This window comes from Artemia sp. Qi Xiang Cuo, chromosome 2 (assembly GCF_049724085.1).
Source record: "Artemia sp. Qi Xiang Cuo chromosome 2, ASM4972408v1, whole genome shotgun sequence".
Lineage (NCBI taxonomy): Eukaryota > Metazoa > Arthropoda > Branchiopoda > Anostraca > Artemiidae > Artemia > Artemia sp. Qi Xiang Cuo.
In genome coordinates this window covers 35,136,910-35,159,499 of record NC_142795.1, presented here as the reverse complement: position 1 = coordinate 35,159,499, position 22,590 = coordinate 35,136,910, and the positions used below count along the sequence as shown (strand labels likewise).

General features: G+C 35.5%; 1 protein-coding gene across 2 annotated transcripts in view; it reads left to right on the top strand.

Annotated features, from left to right (window-relative positions):
• The window catches only part of bdg (sodium-dependent transporter bedraggled), a 194,357-nt gene that overhangs the window by 91,670 nt on the left and 80,097 nt on the right, over positions 1 to 22,590 (top strand). For both annotated transcript variants that reach the window (XM_089100627.1, XM_089100621.1), the window contains one exon: positions 9,344 to 9,497. In XM_089100627.1, coding sequence (XP_088956753.1) covers positions 9,344 to 9,497 — 154 coding nt within the window. The remainder of the gene's footprint in view (positions 1 to 9,343; positions 9,498 to 22,590) is intronic.

The following is a 22,590-nucleotide window of genomic DNA, read 5'->3' as shown; positions in this document are numbered from 1 at the left end:
TTTTGGTATTAATATTGAGTCGGCAAATAGAAAGAAGACAAATAAAGGAATTTCGTATAAGAATTCTGTCAAATCCCCCAGTGTAGAATTTCCCCTTTAAAGTTCACCTCCGACAACTTCCCTCCCATGGAAAACCCACCATTGAAATCCACCCCAACAGAAAATCCCCCCTTTCCGAGAAATGTATGTATGTTTCCCAATAACAGTAGTAATCTAAGTTATACTTTGCTTAGACATATAGGAATCTCCATGTTATTTGCTTACACATATAGGAAAAACATTTCTAGATCATGTACTTATGGATTTGCTTGCCTTATGTTCCTTGGTGTCTTTCCAGAGCATGTACATATGGATTTAGGTGACTTATGTCCCCTCCCATATTATTCTAGGAGCTTATGTTCCTTTCTGTGCTATTATAAGGGTTTACATTCCTTCCTATGCTATTTTAAGGCCCTATGTTCTCTTCCATGCTCTTCCGTGTCCCCTCCCATGCTATTCTAAGGGCTAATGTCACTTTCCATGATATTTTATAGCGCTATGTTCTTTCCATTGTTATTCTATGGGACCTCTACACGTGATTAAACACGTTATGAAACTATGTGCTATTTGCTTATGTCCCGTTGGTACCATTCCAAACGAGTGGGGATTCCCCTCCTGTTCCTAAACATTGCAAAAAGATAACAGTATGAACGGGGATTACCCGCACAAAATTGTTTCGACTCCAAGTTTTTCAACCTGAGTGGTTTTTTTTTCGAGCGGAAACCTGTTTTTTAGGCAGCCCAAAAGAGAACTGCTAACATATTATTTTCCCTTTGCATAACAATTCATCATTGAAATTTCGTTGAAAACAATGGATTCGTCAATTGTCAATGTGAGTACAGCTTATTAAATTTTTTAATTTATTTCCAGATAAAAAGCATTTACCAGTAAATTCAAATTTCAGGGGGACTTAGCCCCCTCCCCCCACCCCCAACAATAAAAAACCCATACAATAGTATATTCGATAGAAAACGCTAAGTATGCCTTTTTCTATTATGTAAAACAAAAACTCTCTCATCCACTGTTGTGTTACGACCATAATTCCTTACTTTTAGCTATTTCGTTCATAAAAAAAATGCCCCTTTTTCCCAATTATCACAAAATCTTTTTTCCAGTCTAAAAAACACATGTGTTTATAATTACAGAGAGTCTCTTTTGAAGTCAGAGTTTAAACGTGTCTTATCTGAGTTATGAAAACAAAAGGTTGATGATTAAGACAAGGATTTGTGTAATTCTAAGCGCTTTGGCCATTCAAAAAAGCGAGGATTTCTATTAAATAAATAATTCTTATACATTTTAAAATACCTTATTTCGTTCCAAAGCTTGGCTTTTTCATAACCAAACGTTCAAATTTGACCCAGCGAAATGTATTTTCTATAATTTTCTTACAAAAAACTAGAGTTTACGGTCAGAAACCCTTATTAGCTCAGATTTTATAGGAATAGTTTTATTTTTCGATCCGAAAATAGACTAAAGTTTCAGATTTGAACCAGAGAATTGTATTCTCCATAATTTTCTTACATCTTTGGAAATCATTAACGATAACAAACATGTTTTCGACCAGATGAGTTTTTGAAAAGCACATTCAGCATGGCGGGCGCTATTTTTTTTTTTATCATGAACCCTTTAGAGACCAATTTTATCAACTTGGAGAAAGTTGAAATAGAATCGTTAGTGATATTGATATTAGTGCGTAAACTACAAACTGAAAAAAAATATCCAGAACTTTTTTTCTTATAGCCTTGACTTTGAAGACATTTCTTCATCTTAATTGGCTTTAGAAATATCATGCAAAATAAAACTAGTGAAATAATTTAGGTCGTATGATAAATTTAATTTTTTTTTTAATTCAGTAGTTTTTTAGTAAGGACACTCGCTATCCTAAAAGTGTCTGATTAAAACTTTTACCTTGAGCATCGATGTTGTTAGCAGAATTTCAAAATGATCATTTATGAGTGCTGGTGTATCTGATGGAATAATTAGGTCGTATGATAGATTTAATTAATTTTTTTTTTAATACGGTATTTTTTCAGTAAGGACATTCGATATCCTAAAAGTGTTTGATTCAAACTTTTACCTCAGGAATGAGATTGTCTTGAGGGGGGAATTTTCCAAAGAAGAGGTGGAGGGTATTTTTACGTGAAAACAACTTCAACCGTGCCCAGCCCCCCGATCTCAGAAATTAAATTATAAAAAAAGTTTCTTCAACTGAAAGTAAGAAGCTACATCAAAACTTAAAAACGGACAGAAAATAGAGGCTGTTTCCAAAAGATCTAGGATTCATTAACTTTAGTGCTGTCAGTCAAAAGCTATGAGTTTGAGAAAATTGTCTGATTATCGAAAAATGAAGAAACACCTACCAAAAGTCGACCTGACTGAGATTGTCTACAGGGGGGAATTTTACATAGAAGAGGTTTAGCTTATTTGGACTTGACAAAAACTTCACACAAGCCCAGCCCCCCATGATCAGAATTTAAAATATAAGAAATAGTATCTTCATCTGAAATTAAGGAGCAACATTAAAACTTAAAAACGGACAGAAAGTAGAGGCTGTTTCCAAAAGATTTAGGATTCATTAACTTTAGTGCTGTCAGTCAAAAGCTATGGGTTTGAGAAATTGTCTGACTATCGAAAAATGAAGAAACACCTTCCAAAAGTCGACAGGAATGGGATTGTCGTGAGGGGGGAATTTTCCAAAGAAGAGGTGGAGGGTATTTGTATATGAAAACAACTTCAACCGTGCCCCAGCCCCCCGCGATCAGAAATTAAATTATAAAAAAAAGTTTCTTCAACTGAAAGTAAGGAGCAACGTCAAAACTTAAAAACAGACAGAAAATAGAGGCTGTTTGCAAAAGATTTAGGATTCACTAACTTTCGTGTTGCCAGTCAACAGTTATGGGTTTGAGAAAATTGACTTATTATCGAAAAATGAAGACACATCTTCCAACAGTTGACAGAAATGGGATTGTCTGCCGGGGGGAATTTTCTATGGACGAGATGGAGGGTATTTTCACGTGACAACAACGTCACCCATGCCTAGCCCCCCCGTGATCAGAAATTAAATTATAAAAAAAAAGTTTCTTCAACAGAAAGTAAGGAGCAACATCAAAACTTAAAAACGGACAGAAAATAGAGGCTGTTTCCAAAAGATTTAGGATTCATTAACTTTAGTGCTGCCAGTCAAAAGCTATGGGTTTGAGAAAATCGTCTGATTATCGAAAAATGAAGAAACACCTTCCAAAAGTCGACAGGAATGGGATTGTCTTGAGGGGGGAATTTTCCATAGAAGAGGTGGAGGGTATTTTTTACGTGAAAACAACTTCAGCCGTGCCCAACCCCCCGCGATCAGAAATTAAATTATAAAAAAATTTTCTTCAACTGAAAGTAAGGAGCAACATCAAAACTTAAAAACGGACAGAAAATAGAGGCTGTTTCCAAAAGATCTAGGATTCATTAACTTTAGTGCTGTCAGTAAAAAACTATGGGTTTGAGAAAATTGTCTGACTATCGAAAAATGATGAAACACCTTCCAAAAGTCGACAGGAATGAGATTGTGTTGAGGAGGGAATTTTCCATAGAAGAGGTGGAGCGTATTTTGACATGAAAAAAACTTAAATCGTGCCAAACCCCCCGCGATCTGACAGTAAATTATAAAAAAAATTTCTTCAACTGAAAGTAAGAAGCAAAGTCAAAACTTAAAAACGGACAGAAAATAGAGGCTGTTTCCAAAAGATTTAGGATTCATTAACTTTAGTGTTGACAGTAATAAGCTATGGGTTTGAGAAAAGTGTCTGACTATCGAAAAATGAAGAAACATCTTCCAAAAGTCGACAGGAATGGGACTGTCTTGAGGGTGGAAATTTCCATAGAAGATGTGGAGGGTATTTTTACATGAAAACAACTTCAACCGTGCCGAGCCCCCCGCGATCAGAAATTAAATTATAAAAAAAAGTTTGTTCAACTGAAAGTAAGGAGCAACATCAAAACTTAAAAACGGACAGAAAATAGAGGCTGTTTCCAAAAGATTTAGGATTCGTTAACTTTAGTGCTGTCAGTCAAAAACTATGGGTTTGAGAAATTGTCTGACTATCGAAAAATGAAGAAACACCTTCCAAAAGTCGACAGGAATGGGATTGTCTTGAGGGGGGAATTTTCCATAGAAGAGGTGGAGGGTATTTTTACTTGAAAACAACTTCAACCGTGCCCAGCCCCCCGTGATCAGAAATTAAATTATAAAAAAAAAGTTTCTTCAACTGAGAGTAGGGAGCAACATCAAAACTTAAAAACGGACAGAAAATAGAGGCTGTTTCCAAAAGAGTTAGGATTCATTAACTTTAGTGCTGCCAGTCAAAAGCTATGGGTTTGAGAAAATTATCTGATTATCGAAAAATGAAGAAACACCTTCCAAAAGTCGACAGGAATGGGATTGTCTTGAGGGGGGAATTAGTTTTAAAAAGAAATGTCTGAAAAGTATTTTTTGGGGGATGGCGCGATGACTTCATCGGTCAGAGATGCAACAATGGTACTTTTTTTAATAGCATGGAAAAGAACGACTATTGAATGCCTCGCTGTTTAAGTTAAGAGGTGAAATCAAGACCAAAGAACGACTATTGAACACAAAGACAACATACACACAGAGACGACACACACACACAGATGACACACATACACACAGAGACGACAAACACACAGAGACGACACACATAGCGACGACACACACAGAGACGACAGACACACACAGAGACAACACACACACAGATACGAAACACACAAAGAGACGACGCAAACACAGAGTCCACTCACACACAGAGAGGACAAACACACAGAGACTAATCACACACAGAGAGGACAAAAACACACAAACGACACACACACACACACACAAAGAGACGAATCACACACAGAGAGGACAAACACACAGAGACGACAGACACAAATAGACGACACACACACAGAGACGAAACACACATAGAGACGACACACACATAGAGACAACATACACACACAGAGACAACATCAACACAGAGACGACACACACAGAGAGACGACACACTCAAAGTGACGACTTACACATAGAGACGACACACACGCAGAGACGACAAACACACAGAGACGACACACACACAGAGACGACACACTCAAAGTGACGACTTACACATAGAGACGACACACACAGAGACGACAAACACACAGATACGACACACATAGAGAGACGACACACACACAGAGACGACACACTCACAGTGAAGACTTACACAGATAGACGACACACACACAGAGACGACAAACACACAGGGAAGACACACAGAGAGAGACGACACGCACACAGAGAGGACAAACACACAGAGAATACAATCACAGAGACGAAACACACACAGAGATGACACACTCACAGAGAGGACAAACACACACAAACAACACACACACATAGAGACAAACCAGACAGAGAGACGTCAAACACACACACAGATACAAAACGCACATAGAGACGACACATTCACAGAGACGAAACGCACACACAGAGTCCACTCACACACAGAGAGGACAAACACACAAAGACGACAGACACAAAGAGACGAATCACACACAGAGAGGACAAACACACAGAAACTACACATAGAGACGACACATGCACAGAGACGATACACACACGCAGAGTCAACACACACACAGACGAGACACACACACAGAAATGACAAACACACATAGAGACGACACACACAAAGAGACGACACACACACACACAGATACGAAACACACATAGAGACGACACACACATAGAGACAACACACACAGAGACAACATCCACACAGAGACGACACAAACACACACACACAGACGACACACACACACAGACGACACACTCAAAGTGACGACTTACACATAGAGACGACACACACAAAGAGACGACAAACACACAGAAACGACACACGCACACACACACACACACACACAGAGAAATGACACACACATAGAGACAATGCCCACACAGAGACGACTCACAAACAGAGACGTCAACACATAGTGAGACGACACGCAAACAGAGACGACAAACACACAGAGACAACACACACACAGATACGAAACACCCACAGATAAGAAAAATTATCAGATACTACACACACATACACACAATACAGACACCCACAGATAGGACAAACACACACAGAGACGGCAGACAAACGCAGACGACACACGCAAACAGGGAACAAACACCCAGACAAGATAAACAGAGATTACCCGTTCGGAGAAACGATACACACACACACAGAGTCAACAAACACACAGAGAGACGAGACATGGCGTTTCTGATGAAATAATTTAGGTCGTATTATCAATTTTTTTTTTTTTTTTTAATACAGTAGTTTTTTTTTAGTAAGGACACTCAAGAAAACACGCACACAGAGAGAACACACACACACACATAAACCAAACACACACAGTCAACAATAACACACGATAGTCAGACAATTTTCTCAAACCCATAGTTTTTTACTGACAGCACTAAAGTTAATGAATCCTAGATCTTTTGGAAACAGCCTCTATTTTCTGTCCGTTTTTAAGTTTTGATGTTGCTCCTTACTTTCAGTTGAAGAAAATTTTTTTATAATTTAATTTCTGATCGCGGGGGGCTGGGCACGGTTGAAGTTGTTTTCACGTAAAAATACCCTCCACCTCTTCCATGGAAAATTTTCCCTCAAGACAATCCCATTCTTGAGGTAAAAGTTTGAATCAAACACTTTTAGGATACCGAATGTCCTTACTGAAAAACTACTGTATTAAAAAAAAATAATTAAATTTATCATACGACCTAAATTATTTCATCAGATACACCAGCACTCATAAATGATCTTTTTGAAGTTCTGCTAACAGCCTCGATGGTCAAGGTGGAAGTTTTAATCGGACACTTTTAGTATATTGAGTGTTCTTAATGAAAAACTACTGAATTAAAAAAAAAAAAAATTAAATTTATCATACAACCTAAATCATGTCACTAGTTTTATTTTGCATGATATTTCTAAAGCCAATTAAGATGAAGAAATGTCTTCAAAGTCAAGGCTATAAAAAAAAAAGTTCTGGATATTTTTTTGTCAGTTTGTAGTTTACGCACTAATATCAATATCACTAACGATTCTATTTGAACTTTCTCCAAGTTGATCAAATTGGTCTCTAAAGGGTTCATGATAAAAAAATAGCGCACGCCATGCTGAATGTGCTTTTCAAAAACTCATCTGGTCGAAAAAATGTTTGAATCGTTAATGATTTCCGAAGATGTAAGAAAATTATGGAGAATACAATTCTCTGGTTCAAATCTGAAACTTTAGTCTATTTTCAGATCGAAAAAAAAAACTATTCCTATAAAATCTGAGCTAATAAGGGTTTTTGACCGTAAACTCTAGTTTCTTGTAAGAAAAGTATAGAAAATAAATTTCGCTGGGTCAAATTTGAACCTTTGGTTATGAAAAAGCCAAGCTTTGGAACGAAATAAGCTATTTTAAAATGTACAAGAATCCTTTATTTAACAGAAATCCTCGCTTTTTTGAATGGCCAAAGCGTTTAAAATTACACAAATCCTTGTCTTAATCATCAACCTTTTGTTTTCATAACTCAGATAAGACACGTTTAAACTCTGACTTCAAAAGGGACTCTCTGTAATTATAAACACATGTGTTTTTTAGACTAGAAAAAAGATTTTCTGATAATTGGGAAAATGGGGCATTTTTTTTTTATGAACGAAATAGCTAACAGTAAGGAATTAAGCTCGTAACACGACAGTGGATGAGAGAGTTTTTGTTTTACATAATAGAAAAAAGCATACTTAGCGTTTTCTATCGAATATACTATTGTATGGGTTTTTTATTGTTGGGAGTGGGGGGCGGGGGGCTAAGTCCCCCTGAAATTTGAATTTACTGGTAAATGCTTTTTATCTGGAAATAAATTAAAAAATTTAATAAGCTGTACTCACATTGACAATTGACGAATCCATTGTTTTCAACTAAATTTCAATGACGAATTGTTATGCAAAGGGAAAATAATATTTTAGCAGTTCTCTTATTGGCTGCATAAAAAACTGGTGACAGATCGAAAAAAACACCACTCTGGTTGAAAAACTTGGAGTTGAAACAAATTTGTGCGGGGAATCCCCGTTCATACTGTTATCTTTTTGCAATGTTTAGGAATATGAGGGGAATCCCCACTCGTTTGGAATGGTATCAACGGGACATAAGCAAATAGCACATAGTTTCATAACGTGTTTAATCATACTCTACGTAAACAATAGGCAAATTTCATAACTTACAGACCTTTCCCCAGGGGCTGTGGGGGGTCATGTGGGGGGTTTTTGAAAATCAGACATTTTTTCTGAGGATCGTAGCTTTTGATGGGTAACACTAAATTGAATAAATTTTATATATTTGGATCAGCATAAAAGCCAATTCTTTTGATGTATGTATTGATATAATCTTTTTTTAGAGTTACGATTACCATTGAGCCGATTCGCTTTTTACTTACTGTTCGGTACCATGAACTGTTTGAAAACAGCTCAAAATGATATGGCAATCCAGCTGAATGATTAAACGCAGGTATGCACTACAAACACAATTCTCTTTTGAATTTAGATTCCAACAAAATAAAATAATCTTTTAATATCCCTCATAGCCTAGATTTAAGTTAATTAAAGTAAGAACAGGATAGAAGCCTCTAAGCAAAACCAAGTTTGAAGAAATGAAGGAATTACTTCGTTTGCCACCCTCATGAGGCTTTGAGAAGTTCAATCTCTTGGTAGGTTGAATTTCTATTACATTTTCTTTTTATTTTTATATTTTCATATAGATTTTCTATTACCTATCTATATTTTCCTCTTCCTGTTTTTTTATTGGAACATATCATATCTTGTTTTTACTTGATATATCCAAAATTGAATTTAATTTCAACTCATCCTCGTCACTGTTTATGCTTGTATTCACATAGCATTTACGTAGATTTTTTTATTTCTAAGATTTGAGAAAATTTTGACGCTATTATAAATTATTTTTGTACTATGACACAAGATGGGAAGATGAGATAAATATCCTACAACAGCTGAGTCGAATAACTCTGGTCTTTTTTTATACCTTGGATTCCATTGCTGTTTTGGGGTTGTAGTTTGCCTGAATTTCGATGTATTCAACCAACAAAACACGTATTTATTAAAAAAAACACAAGATAAATGGGGCAAAGTCCATTGTTTAGAACTGTCCCTGGTTGTAATTCTAATGGTGCGCTCTTAACTCCATAGCTTCTTAAATAAGCTTCTCCTTTCTAGGGTGTCGGTATCTCAATGATTTTCTGTCAAATAATTACGAGTATATACAGTATAATTGGAACATCTTATGTGTTTTTCTACTTCCGTGATAGCTTGATTACTGTTGGTCATCAATTCAAATGGGGAACATGTTTTATTCCGTTCAGAGGTCCAGGTTAGTTTACACATTTTATTACATGCTCAATTTGTAAAATGTATTCTCAAAGATTTACTGAAGGAACCAAGGAATGAACCTACAAAAATTGTCAACGCTTGTACTAACTAGTTAATATTCATTTAATTAATCATTATGGAAAGATACAATTTCACTTGCCATTTGAGCAACAGAAACATTTTTGGCATCAAATATCTCAGAAAAATTTACTTAACGAAATACCCAAAATCAACCGAAATCAACCTTGCAGAAGCACCCCTTTTTTAGAGGAAAGAGGGGGAAAATTTGAAGTTTAGTTTCTTCAAAAGTTTGAGGGTTCAAGAAGTCGTCTCTTACTAACGTAAGAAAAGGATAATCTACTAATGTAAAAGTCGAAAATTACTTTGGAGGGAAAGTTCCATCATTCAGTGCCCCAAATCAACTTTAAACGAGATAAGAGGAATGTAAAACGTACTTTTTTTAGTAGCCTACTTTTTATTTGAATAGTACCTCATTTCAATTTCAGGATCGTGAACACGAATGTGGACTAATATTGGGCTCCTCTATTATTCTGAACCCAAATAAACTCCTCTACGATGTTTCATTACCTCACTAGCGGGGACAAAAAAGGGGAAAAAAAGAAAAAGAAAGGAGACGTCACTGCTTCCCATGCAAAAAAGGGATTTTCTTGTTAGACAAGATAGGGGACTGTAATTCTCCTAGATGGGCTTTCGGTTATGGTGATTCCAATAGTGCAGTTTTAATTTCGATTCGACACCGTTTATGAGGGGTTTCAAGCTATCTTTTTAAATCTCCGTAAATTAATTTTTGCGATAAACTTTTCAAACAGTTCGTGGTAACGAACTGTAAGTAAGGAATGATGCGGTTCAATAGTAACAAAGGCTGTAATAACCAGCTCTGATAATAAGAAATATACAAAAAGAGTCAAATTTTGATACTTAGGAAAAATATATGAAATCCGTGAGGTTCAATGGTATTCATTAAAATTTACGAGGCGGGTGATATCTGACTAATTTTGGAAAAAGGGGGAACACCCCTAAAAATTCAAGAGATCTTTACTAAAACCGCGTCAATAGACTCAATATATCCGAAAATCCTACTGTAGAGGTTTCAAGCTCCTGAGTACAAAAATGCGGAATTTAGAAGTTTTTGCCAGAAGCGAGATCACGGATGCGTGTTTATTTGTTTTTTGTTTTTTTTTGTTTTTTTTCAATGGTGATCGTATCGAACCAATAATCCTGGAAGATCGGAAGAGGGCTCATTTGATCGGAAATCAAAAGTTATAGTGCCCTTTTTATGTGACCACAAATGTTGGAGGGTAGCTAGCCCCTTCCAACCCTCCTTTTTTGTCCAAAATTGTCCGATCAAAATTTTGAGGCAGCTATTGTCTTCAGCATGGTCGAAAGATCTAATTACTATGTTTTTGAGGATGACTTGACCCCCTACAGCCATCCCGTGGAAAGGGCTGCAACTTATAAACTTTGCCCGTTGCTTTCATATAGTATTGGCTATTGGGAAGTATAAAAATGTTCTGGTAGGGGTGCTTACGTGGGAGGATCTTTCCATGGAAGAGTTTTTGTTGGGGAAGGGAATTTTCCATGAGAAGGGGGGCTGCATTTCCCAGCATTAATTAAAAACTATCAGAAATAAAATAAAAAAAACAAGTTTTTTCAACTGAAAGTAAGGAGCAACATTAAAACTTAAAACGAACAGAAATTATTACGTACATGAGGGGGTTGCCCCCTCCTCAGTGCCTCGCTCTTTACGCTAAAGTGTTTTTTGAATTTGTAGAAAAGCTTATTATTCTAATTAAATGGTCCTTGTGCATCAGGAGTCATTCTTAAATAATTAGAACAAAAATTCAAATTTTAGCGTAAAGAGCGAGGTACAGAGGAGGAGACAACCCCCTCGTATACGTAATAATTTCTGTTCGTTTTAAGTTTTAATGTTGTTCCTTACTTTTAGTTTTTTTTTTTTTTTTTATTGCAATTAAGATTAATCAAAATAATAGTAACCATTCCTGAATCAACTTCGTTTGGTGGCTCTTCCTTGCTTGACAGTTTTTTTTCACAGCGCATTTCAAAATTTTTCGTTACTATGGGCTTAAGCTCATTGTTTACTAGCTTGCCGTGGATGCTGCAACCATGATTTATAAAAAGAAGGGGGATTAAAACTTACTTATAGCGATATTTTAATGTACTTTTTTTCAGTTCTAAAGAGGGCAAATCTGAGGTGAAAATTTTCTTTAATTTTTTTTCATGACCTTTCAAGACTCTCTCCCTCTTATCTTCTCCCTCCTTTCAACTTTTAGTACTTGGAGTTCTAATATGAATATCACAAGATGGCCATTTTAAACTTTGTTCCTAGATGACAAATTTGCTTTTTATCGTAAATAGTAGAAAACGCAGATTTTGACTTAATCATAAGATTCATCGCACAGAGGGATCTCAATGGTCCCAAGAAACTTTAACCCAGCTTGTCTTTAAAGTAGTGTGTAGCACTGGCTACAAGCAACAATCCTAAGAATGTTACTATTTTTGTAAATGCGTTGAAGACCATCTTAGTTGTCCGTACAGCTGCAGTGATCCAGTTTGAGAAGGCTTTTAGGACAAGGTGGTACATCAGTCATAAAAGGTGCATAACTGCTTGACGATTTTCTCCACCCCGCGTCTACAGGTATTAGACTTGTCTTTGAGCACAATCATCATTACTTGAAAATAAACACGCAAGTTTTGGGGTTTTCGGCAACAAGCCTGAAAGGTAAGCGGTTGGGGTGCACAATGCTAGCTGCGCTGGCTACTCTTGATATGAAGAAATGCTTAGATAGAGACTCGTCAGACCTAGCTCAGTAAAAGCATGGATTTTTCCTGTTGCAATGAATTTTCCCTTGTTGAAGCTGTAAAACCTTTGCCTGGTTTTAAAAAAGCCGTGGTACTCAATACTGATGCTCTGCCCCTGAATTGCTCGGAGGATAACATTCACTTTGTCACATCTGGAGGTAGCTTTCCTTACAAGTAACAGATGCAAAAATTTTCTCAATGTTAGCTGAAATTCTAAAATGGAAATAAAGGAGTGCTTGTCCAGGCTATGCACAGTGTATCACCAAGACCAACAAGTTGGTATCATTTTCAAGCAATCATGCCTCTTTTTGAGTGCCTTTTGAGTAGGCTTCATGAAAGATATTCCCTTCATAGTAGAAGTGGAACTGGGGGGTAGGACACCATTTTTCTTACGCTCCCTTAAGATAGATGTGACTTCGATGGTTGGCCAACTTGCATAGCCATCCGAAAGCAATGTCTGCTAAAGCAAACGATTTATATACAATATTTGTTTAAGAGGTAACTGCCTTTCCGTAAGTGGATGCGGTGCCCCATCCTACCACCTAAAGCAGTCAGTCATCATCCTCAAAACAGTAGCATGTTTGTCTTCACATTGGTTGAGCTTCTGGTTTTTACTACTTCCATAGTTCACCGGCAAGCACAGCCTATTGAAACGGCATGACTGCCGACCACATGACTTCATGAGAATTTAAAAGTGCAGACTGGAAAGTTGATAGCTCGGTATTTAAGCATGTCGGCCTGATTTGGACAATCTGTGTTTACTCTACAGCACATACCATTCTGCAGAAACAGATCACAAGACATAGGCTATATACTCATATGTATTTGTGAGCAGGGAGTCAAAATTGGGATCGGAATAGAAGAGAAGAAACATGAGTTTGGGCTTGATTTGTGAAAATGAAATTTAAGTGAAACGTCTCTAATATCAAAATATGTCACTACAGGCATTCTTCTTCTTCTGACCTAGTTCAGGGTGAAAATTGTCTACTAAAAGGGGAATTTTTCGTATCTGATGTCATTTTCGGTCTTCTGGGATTTGAATGAATAGGAAAGGACCGGTCAATCTAGAAGATACTGCACAAATTAGAATTTGGATTTCATATTTTTTGGATATCATATTATTTTTATTTGGATATTACCTCTATTAGACTTCAAGCCCAAGATTTCCCCCTGTCCTTCCTTCTTTTCCCTTCTGCAGAGTCGATTTCGAGCGATTTGGGACATTTGTTGAGTAGATTTTGACGAATATTTTGGCGCCAAAACTTTTCTGTTTTGCCCAAATGGTTTTTCTTTTTTCTTCTTTTTTCCATCTCTACTCTGCTGTAATAACAACATTTACTAAATTCTGAAAATAAATTTAAGTTAAATAAAAATATAAAAGCAAATAAAGAGTAAAAAGTGAAAGAGTATAAAAAATAGTAAAAAGGTAAATGAAGGTTCTGCTATACTGAAAGCATTTACGGGTGCAACAAATGTAATTAATGGGTAATTGCAAGGGTTTATTTACAGATTATCTCATCAAACAGTTCTTGGTAACGAACTGTAAGTAAGATGTGACTCGGGAAAACACTTCAGAGACAATCTGTGACAAACACTTCAGAGACAATCTGTGTTTACTCTACAGCACATACCATTCTGCAGAAACAGATCACAAGACATAGGCTATATACTCATATGTATTTGTGAGCAGGGAGTCAAAATTGGGATCGGAATAGAAGAGAAGAAACATGAGTTTGGGCTTGATTTGTGAAAATGAAATTTAAGTGAAACGTCTCTAATATCAAAATATGTCACTACAGGCATTCTTCTTCTTCTGACCTAGTTCAGGGTGAAAATTGTCTACTAAAAGGGGAATTTTTCGTATCTGATGTCATTTTCGGTCTTCTGGGATTTGAATGAATAGGAAAGGACCGGTCAATCTAGAAGATACTGCACAAATTAGAATTTGGATTTCATATTTTTTGGATATCATATTATTTTTATTTGGATATTACCTCTATTAGACTTCAAGCCCAAGATTTCCCCCTGTCCTTCCTTCTTTTCCCTTCTGCAGAGTCGATTTCGAGCGATTTGGGACATTTGTTGAGTAGATTTTTACGAATATTTTTGCGCCAAAACATTTATGTTTTGCCCAAATGGTTTTTATTTTTTCTTCTTTTTTACATCTCTACTCTGCTGTAATAACAACATTTACTAAATTCTGAAAATAAATTTAAGTTAAATAAAAATATAAAAGCAAATAAAGAGTAAAAAGTGAAAGAGTATAAAAAATAGTAAAAAGGTAAATGAAGGTTCTGCTATACTGAAAGCATTTACGGGTGCAACAAATGTAATTAATGGGTAATTGCAAGGGTTTATTTACAGATTATCTCATCAAACAGTTCTTGGTAACGAACTGTAAGTAAGATGTGACTCGGGAAAACACTTCAGAGTATTTTCCCGATCCAATACTTAGAGTATTAGAATGAGATTCATTCAAAAGGAAGTTGAAGGCTCTTGTACCCTTTTTAAGTAGCAAAACAATTTTGCAACTGAAAAGTTGCGTTTTCTACCATTTTGTGGCGAAAACAACAATTGTGGCGCAGAGGGTGCCAAAAAGCAATCGATGGAAAATTCTGAGATAACCAATTAATTTAAAATCATGAAAAAACTGCACAGTGAGCTTCACAGTTTCAAAGGTAGTAATGCCGTGCGGTGGTAGATTCATCGAACAGTTCGTGGTAATGAAATCAAACAGTTCGTGGTAACGAACTGTAGGTAAGGAGCGACCCGGCTCAATGGTAACTGAAACTCTAAAAAACGGAATTTTCATATCAATAGATACATCAAAAAAATCAGATTTTAATTTTGATTTCAAATATATAAGTTTCATCAAGTTTAATCTTACCCAGCAAAAGTTACGAGCCTGGGAAAATTTGGCTGATTTTAGAAAAAAGGGGGAAATAGCCCCTTAAAAATATAGAACCGCAATGAAAATCACACCATCATATTCAACGTATCAGGGAACCCTACTGTAGAGGTTTCAAGTTCCTATCAACAAAAATGTGGAATTTTCCATTTTTTGCCAGAAGAAAGTTCACGGATGCGTGTTTATTTGTTTTATTGTTGTTTTTTCAGGGGTAATCGTATTGACCCAGTTGTCCTAGAATATCGTAGGACGGCTCTTTCGAACGGAAATTAAAAGTTCTAGTGCCCTTTTTAAGTAACTAAAAAAATGGAGGGCAACTAGGCCCCCTCCCACGCTCATTTTTTTCTCAAAGTCACCCAAGTAAAATTTTGAGATAGCCGTTTTGTTCAGCATAGTCGAGAATCTAATAAATATGTCTTTTAGGATGACTTAATCCCCCACAGTTTCCAGGGGACGGGCTGCAAGTTATGAACTTTGCCCATTGCTTACATATTGTATTGGTTATTGGGAAGTATACATCCATTTACCGGAAGGATTTGTTTCTGGTGGGGGTGCTAAAGGAGGGGCTTACTCGGTAGAATATTTCTTCGAAGGATATCTCTTTGGGGTAAGGGATATTTTGTGGAGGGGGCTCCGGATTTCCAAGCATTATTTAAAAAACGATCAGAAATTAAATTTAAAAAAAACAAGTTTTTTCTACTGAAAGTAAGAAGCAACATTAGAACTTAAAACGAACAGAAATTATTACGTATATGAGGGGGTTCTCCCCCAAGTCAATACCTCGCTCTTTACGCTACATTTTTTTTAGTGCTTTCAAAAGATCTAGCTATTCTAATTAAACGGCCTTTGTGATTCAGGGGTGTGTGAATTAAAAATTTCTTTTAACTTTTAACGTAAAGAGCGTGGTATTGACCAAGGGGAGAGCCCCCTCATATAAGTAATAACATATACATAATAAAAAAAAAATAAAAGAAACAAGCGATACGGCTCAATAATAATCGAAACTTTTAAAAACGGAATTTTGATGTCAATAAATGTATCAAAAGACTGGACTTATAATGCTAATTCTAAATATATAAATTTGATTAAGTTTAGTATTACTCATCGAAGGCTACGAGCCTGAGAAAATTTACCTGATTTTTTAAAGAGGGGGGAAACATCCCCTACAAGTAAAAACATTTTAATGAAAATCACACCGTCAGATTCAGCGTATCAGAAAACCCTATTACATAGGTTTCAAGCTCATATCTGCAAAAATCTGCAACTTTATATTTTTTGCCAGAAGAAAAATATACGAATATAGAAGTTCGTTACCTAAGTTAATTTGTAAATTACGTCAGAACCAAATTTAGAGACAGCCATTTAGCAAAAGAAAACTGAAATTTATATGCAAATTTTGTTTACTTATTCAATGACGATGAGCCAAAAGAAAAGCTGCATTAACTGAAAAACGATCAGAAATTAAATAAAAAAACAAGTTTTTTAAACTGAAAGTAAGGAGCGACATTTAAACTTAAAACGAACAGAAATTATTCCGTATATGAAAGAGGCTGTCCCCTCCTCAACCCCTCGCTCTTTATGCTAATGTTTGACTCTTTCTCACAACTTAATTTTTTAAAACAATAAAAAACTTTAGCGTAAAGAGCGAGGCGTTGAGGAGGGGACAGCCCCTTTCATATACGGAATAATTTCTGTTCGTTTTAAGTTTTGATGTCGCTCCTTACTTTCAGTTTAAAAAACTTAGTTTTTTTTATTTAATCTAAGTAAGAAGCGACGCGGCTCAATAGTAACAGAAACTCTAAAAACGGAATCTTGATATAAATAGAAATAACAAAAGAATCGACTTATTATGCCTATTCCAAACATATAAAATTAATCAAGTTTAGTGTTACCCATCAAAGGCTACGGGCCTGAGAAAATTTGCCTGATTTCCAGAAAAATGGGGTAACACCTAAAATTCAAGGAATCCTAATGAAAATAAATAAAAAAAAGAGTTTTTTTTTAACTAAAAGTAAGGAGCGACATTAAAACTTAAAACGAACAGAAATTATTCCGTATATGAAAGGGACTGTCCCCTCCTCTATACCTCGCTCTTTACGCTAAAGTTTTTATTGTTTTAAAAAATAAAGTTGTGTGACATTCAAACTTTAGCGTAAACAGCGAGGTATTGAGGAGGGGACAGCCCCTTTCATATAAGGAATAATTTCTGTTTGTTTAAAGTTTTAATGTCACTCCTTACTTTAAGTTAAAAAAAACTCCTTTTTTTATTTAATTTCTGAACGTTTTTGAATCAATGTAGCTTTGATTTTGGCTCACCGTACATGAATAATTAAAACAAAATTTGTATATTAATTTTACTTTTTTGGCTAAGTGGCTTTCTCGAAATTTTGTTAAGACGTTACTTACAAATTAACTTACGTAACAAACTTCTATATTCGTATGTTTTATTAAGTATATTAGTGAGTTTGCTCCCTAGTCGATACCTTGCTCTTTACGCTAAAGTTCGAATTTTGTTCGAATCACAAACCCCTGAATCACAGAGGCCGGTTAATTAGAATAGATAGATCTTTTGAAACTCCTAAAAAAAACTTTAGCGAAAAGGGAGAGGTATTGACTAGGAGGCGAACCCCCTCATATACCTAATAATTTCTGTTTCTTTTAAGTTTTAATCTTACTCATTACTTTCAGTTGAAAAAACTTGTTTTTTTTATTTAATTTCTGATCGTTTTTAAATAATGCTGGGTAATCGCGGCCCCTTCATAGAAATGACCCTTCCCCCAAGGAAACATCGCCCATGGAAGGGTCCTCCCCCGTAACCCCCTTCTCCAACAACCCTCCCCCCCATTAGAAAAAAATCCCTCCTGAAACGTCTTTATACTTCCCAGTAACCAATACTATATGTAAACAATGGGCAAAGTTCATAACATCCAGCCCTTCCCCCGTGAGCTGTTAGGGATTAAGTCATCCTCAAAGACATATTTATTAGATTTTCGACTATGCTGAACAAAATGGCTATCTCAAAATTTTGATTGGGTGACTTTGGGAAAAATATGAGCGTGGGAGGGGGCCTAGTTGCCCTCCAATTTTTTGGTCACTTAAAAAGGGCACTAGAACTTTTAATTTCCGTTCGAATGAGCCCTCTTACGATATTCTAGGACTTCTGGATCGAAACGATCACCCCTGGGGAAATAAAAAAAAGAAGAAATAAACACACATCCGTGATCTTTCTTCTGACAAAAAATACAAAATTCAACATTTTTGCAGATAGGATCTTGAAACTTCCGCAGTAGGGTTTTCTGATACGCTGAATACGATGGTGTGATTAAAGTCATTAAAGTTCTCTGACTCTTTGGAGGTGTTCTCCCCTTTTTTCGAAAAAAAGGTAAATTTTATCAGGCGTATAATTTTTGATGGGTAAAACTAAACTCAATGAACCCTATGTATTTGAAATCATCATAGTAATTCGATTTTGTTACTATATCTATTGGTTTCAAAATTCCGGTTTTTGGAGTTATGGTTACTATTGAGCTGAGTCCCTCCTTACTTACATTCGTTACCACGAACTGTTTGATCACAACATCAGATTCAGCGTATCCGGGAAAGCTATTATAGAGGTTTCAAGCTCCTTATCCGATCCTTTCAATAGTTAGCGAAACTCTTAAAAACAGAATTTTGATACCAATAGCCTAGATATATCAAAAGAATTAGCTTATTATGCTGATTAAATAAAAAAAAATAAAAACAATTTTCCACTGAAAGTAAGGAGCAATATTACAACTTAAAATAAACAGAAATTATTCCGTATATGAAGGGGATTGCCCCTTCCTCAACGCCTCGCTCTTAAAAAGTTTGTTAGGACTTTTAAAAAAGCTTCTTATTGTTCTAATTAAACGACCTTTGTGTTTCAGGAGTCGTTCTTAAAGAATTGGGACAAAATTCAAACCTTAGCGTAAAGAGCGAGGTGTTAAGGAGGGGACAATTTCCTTCATATACATAATAATTTCTGTCCGTTTTAGATTTAATGTTGCTCCTTACTTTCAGTTGAAAAAAGCTTATTTTTTATATTTAATTTCTGATCGCTTTTTATACTGCCAGGAAATCTGGCCCCACCTCCACGGAAAAATCCCTCTCCCCACGGAAATATCCTCTAGACAATTTAATCCTGGTGAAAATTTACCCAATTGCTCTTTAAGGGTAAATGACACTTACCCTTAACAACTCCACGCGTAAAATTGAGACGTAAAATTGAAAAGAAAAAGCAAGACATACAAATTTTGTTAATGAATTCTGACAAATTCTCCAAGTGTGTATTTTCCCCTGATAAGTTCACCCCCTGGAAACTTCCCTCTTAATGGAAAATTCGCTTGTGGAAAAACCCCCAGAAGAAAATTAGGCCCCCCCCCATACGAAAATATATACATAGCCTACTTCCAAATAACAAATACTATGCGTAAACAATTGGGACATTTTATAACTAAAAGACCTTTCACCTGGGGATGTGGGCGGTGGGTCATTTTATATCCAAAGGCATAGTTATTGGGCTTTTCAATAATGATGAACAAAATGGCTCTCTCAAAATTTTGATTGGACGATTTTGGACAAAAAGGGGCGGGGAAGGGATTCTAGTTGTCCTCCAATCTTTTCGGTCACTTAAAAAGGGCACTAGAACTTTTAATTTCCGTTATAATGAGCCCTCACACGATATTCTAGGATCACTGGGTCGATACGACCACCCCTGGAAAAAAAAGAAATATACATGCATTCGTGATCTTTATCCTGGCAAAAAATACAAAATTCCATATTTTTGCAGATAGGAGCTTGAAACCTCTATAGTAGAGTTTTCGGATATGCTGAATCTGATGGTAGGATTTTCAAAGGGTGTTTCCCTCTTTTTACGAAACCCTTGCAAATTTTCTCAGTTTCGCAGTCTTTAATGAGTAAGACTTAACTTAACGAAACATATATATTTTAAATGAACATAATAAACTGATTCTTTTGATATATTTATTGGTATCAAAATTCAGTTTTTAGAGTTTCGGTTTGTATTGAGTCGGGTCGTTCCTTATTTACAGTTCGTTTCCACGAACTATTTGATTCTAAATATAAAAGTTTCATTAAGTTTAGATTTACCCATTAGAGGCTACGAGCCAGAGGGAATTTTCCTGATTTTCCAAAAAGGGGAGGGGGACATCCCCTAAAAGTTAAAGAATCTTAATGAAAATCACACCGTCAGATTCGACGTATTAGAGAACCTTATTGTAGAGGTTTCAAGTTCCTATCTGCAAAAAAGCAGAATCGTGTGTTTTTTTTTTGCCAGAAGAAAGATGACGGATGCGTGTTTCTTTTTTCCCAGAGGGGTATCGTCTCGCTCTTTACGCTAAAGTTTGCATTTATCCCAATTATTTAAGAACGACTTCTGAAACACAAGGGTTGTTTAAATTAGAACAATAAGAAGCTTTTTTAAAAGGTATTAAAACATTTTAGCGCGAAGAGCGAGGTGCTGAGGAGGGGGGCAACATCTCTCATATACGTAATAATTTCTGTTTGTATTAATTTTAATGTTTCTTCTTACTTTAAGTTGAAAAAACTTTTTATTGAATTTCTTAAGATGTACTTAGCCTATACAAAATAAACTGCTAAATAAACTTTTTATAATTAAAACATCATTTAACTAATTTGATTCATTTGAGGCTTATAAAGTTATGTACAATATTGTAAAATAATAAAATATTTAGGATTTGTTTGATCGGAAAATGGAAGTTTAAAGAGTCATGTTGATGAACTAATTAATAGAGGCAAAGTGGCCATGTCTGCAATTTTCAGAAATCCGACGATTATAGGGATCAAAAAGCTAAAAATTCATAAAAGAATATTTAATACACAATTGTTACCTGTCATAGAATATGGAGCAGAGATTTGGGGCGGAGAAGTGGCACAGAAGTTGGAGTCCCTCCAGCTCCAGTATTATGGTTCGAAAACGTTGTGGCCATCCCAAATTAGGTCAGTACTAGAAAGAGTAGGAATGCCTTACTTATGGAAAGATGGTCTTGGTTCCTGTGATCCACCAACAAATTTAGTAAGCCAGGTACGATTTATGTAAGAAGGTCAATAAATTCAGTATTGGCAAGGGCTGGTTTTAAATTCTGCTACATTGAATCATTATAATCAGGTTAAACCTAGTTTTGGAGAGGAAATTTATTTTAAATTCAATTTACCGGCTATGATTTTATGTCGATGGATTCAGCTTAGGGCGAATTGCCTTCCAATCCAGAGCAGGCAAATGGTGTTCGATAGGGGGATAGGACATCCTGATGGTCGGTATGTGTGTCCTCTTTGTAGGGATGAGGACGAAGATTTGGACCATTTTCTCCGAAAGTGCCCGGTGCTCTCTGATTTAAGGGAAAATTACTTACACGGGATTGTTTTGCTGCTTCCTAAAATTTTACACAGTAGTAATCCAACCACAATATTTCGTATTGGTGCGTATATAGAGAAGGGATTAGAACGAAGGAAAAGTTTTTACAATTGATTATTATTAATTATATGGAATTAAATTTATTTTCTCGATAAATTACCATAAGGTATGTTTCACTATCTATCTTCTTAATGTATGTTTCGCGATTTGTTCTGTTGTGATTTCTTTATTTTCCATAAATTTTTGTGTGTATATGGCTCTTGGGCTTTTGAAATACACGATCTATCTATCTATTGTGTAATCTTGTATCAGCTATTATGGAGGAGGGCCGGTCGAACTTTGTGTGTGTGGGGGAGTGTGTCTGAAGAGCTTCAAAAACTGCATTTTTAAAGTGGATATATATATATATATATATATATATATATATATATATATATATATATATATATATATATATATATATATATATATATATATATATATATATATATATATATATATATATATATATATATATATATATATATATATATATATATATATATATATATATATATATATATATATATATATATATATATATATATATATATATGTATAAAGTATAATATATATAAAAGAAGAATATATTTATATACAATACAAATATATTCTTCCTAATTAAGGGAGATCAGAGTGAAATCCGTAATCGTCTGAATGTTCAGTCAATTCATAAGAAAGATAATAAATTTCATATTGTGTAGAAAGTGATTTTAGGGTTATCATACCAGTTGTATTTCGTTGTATAATTTTGCTCATGATTTCATTCCATTTTTTGGAGGTGGGGTTTAATAGCTGTTTCAAAAATTATACAAATTTGCACGTGCTAATGGCAGTAATGGCTCCTGGTATCACTTGAAACCTTCCCCCCAGTCCCTGGAAATTTTCTAG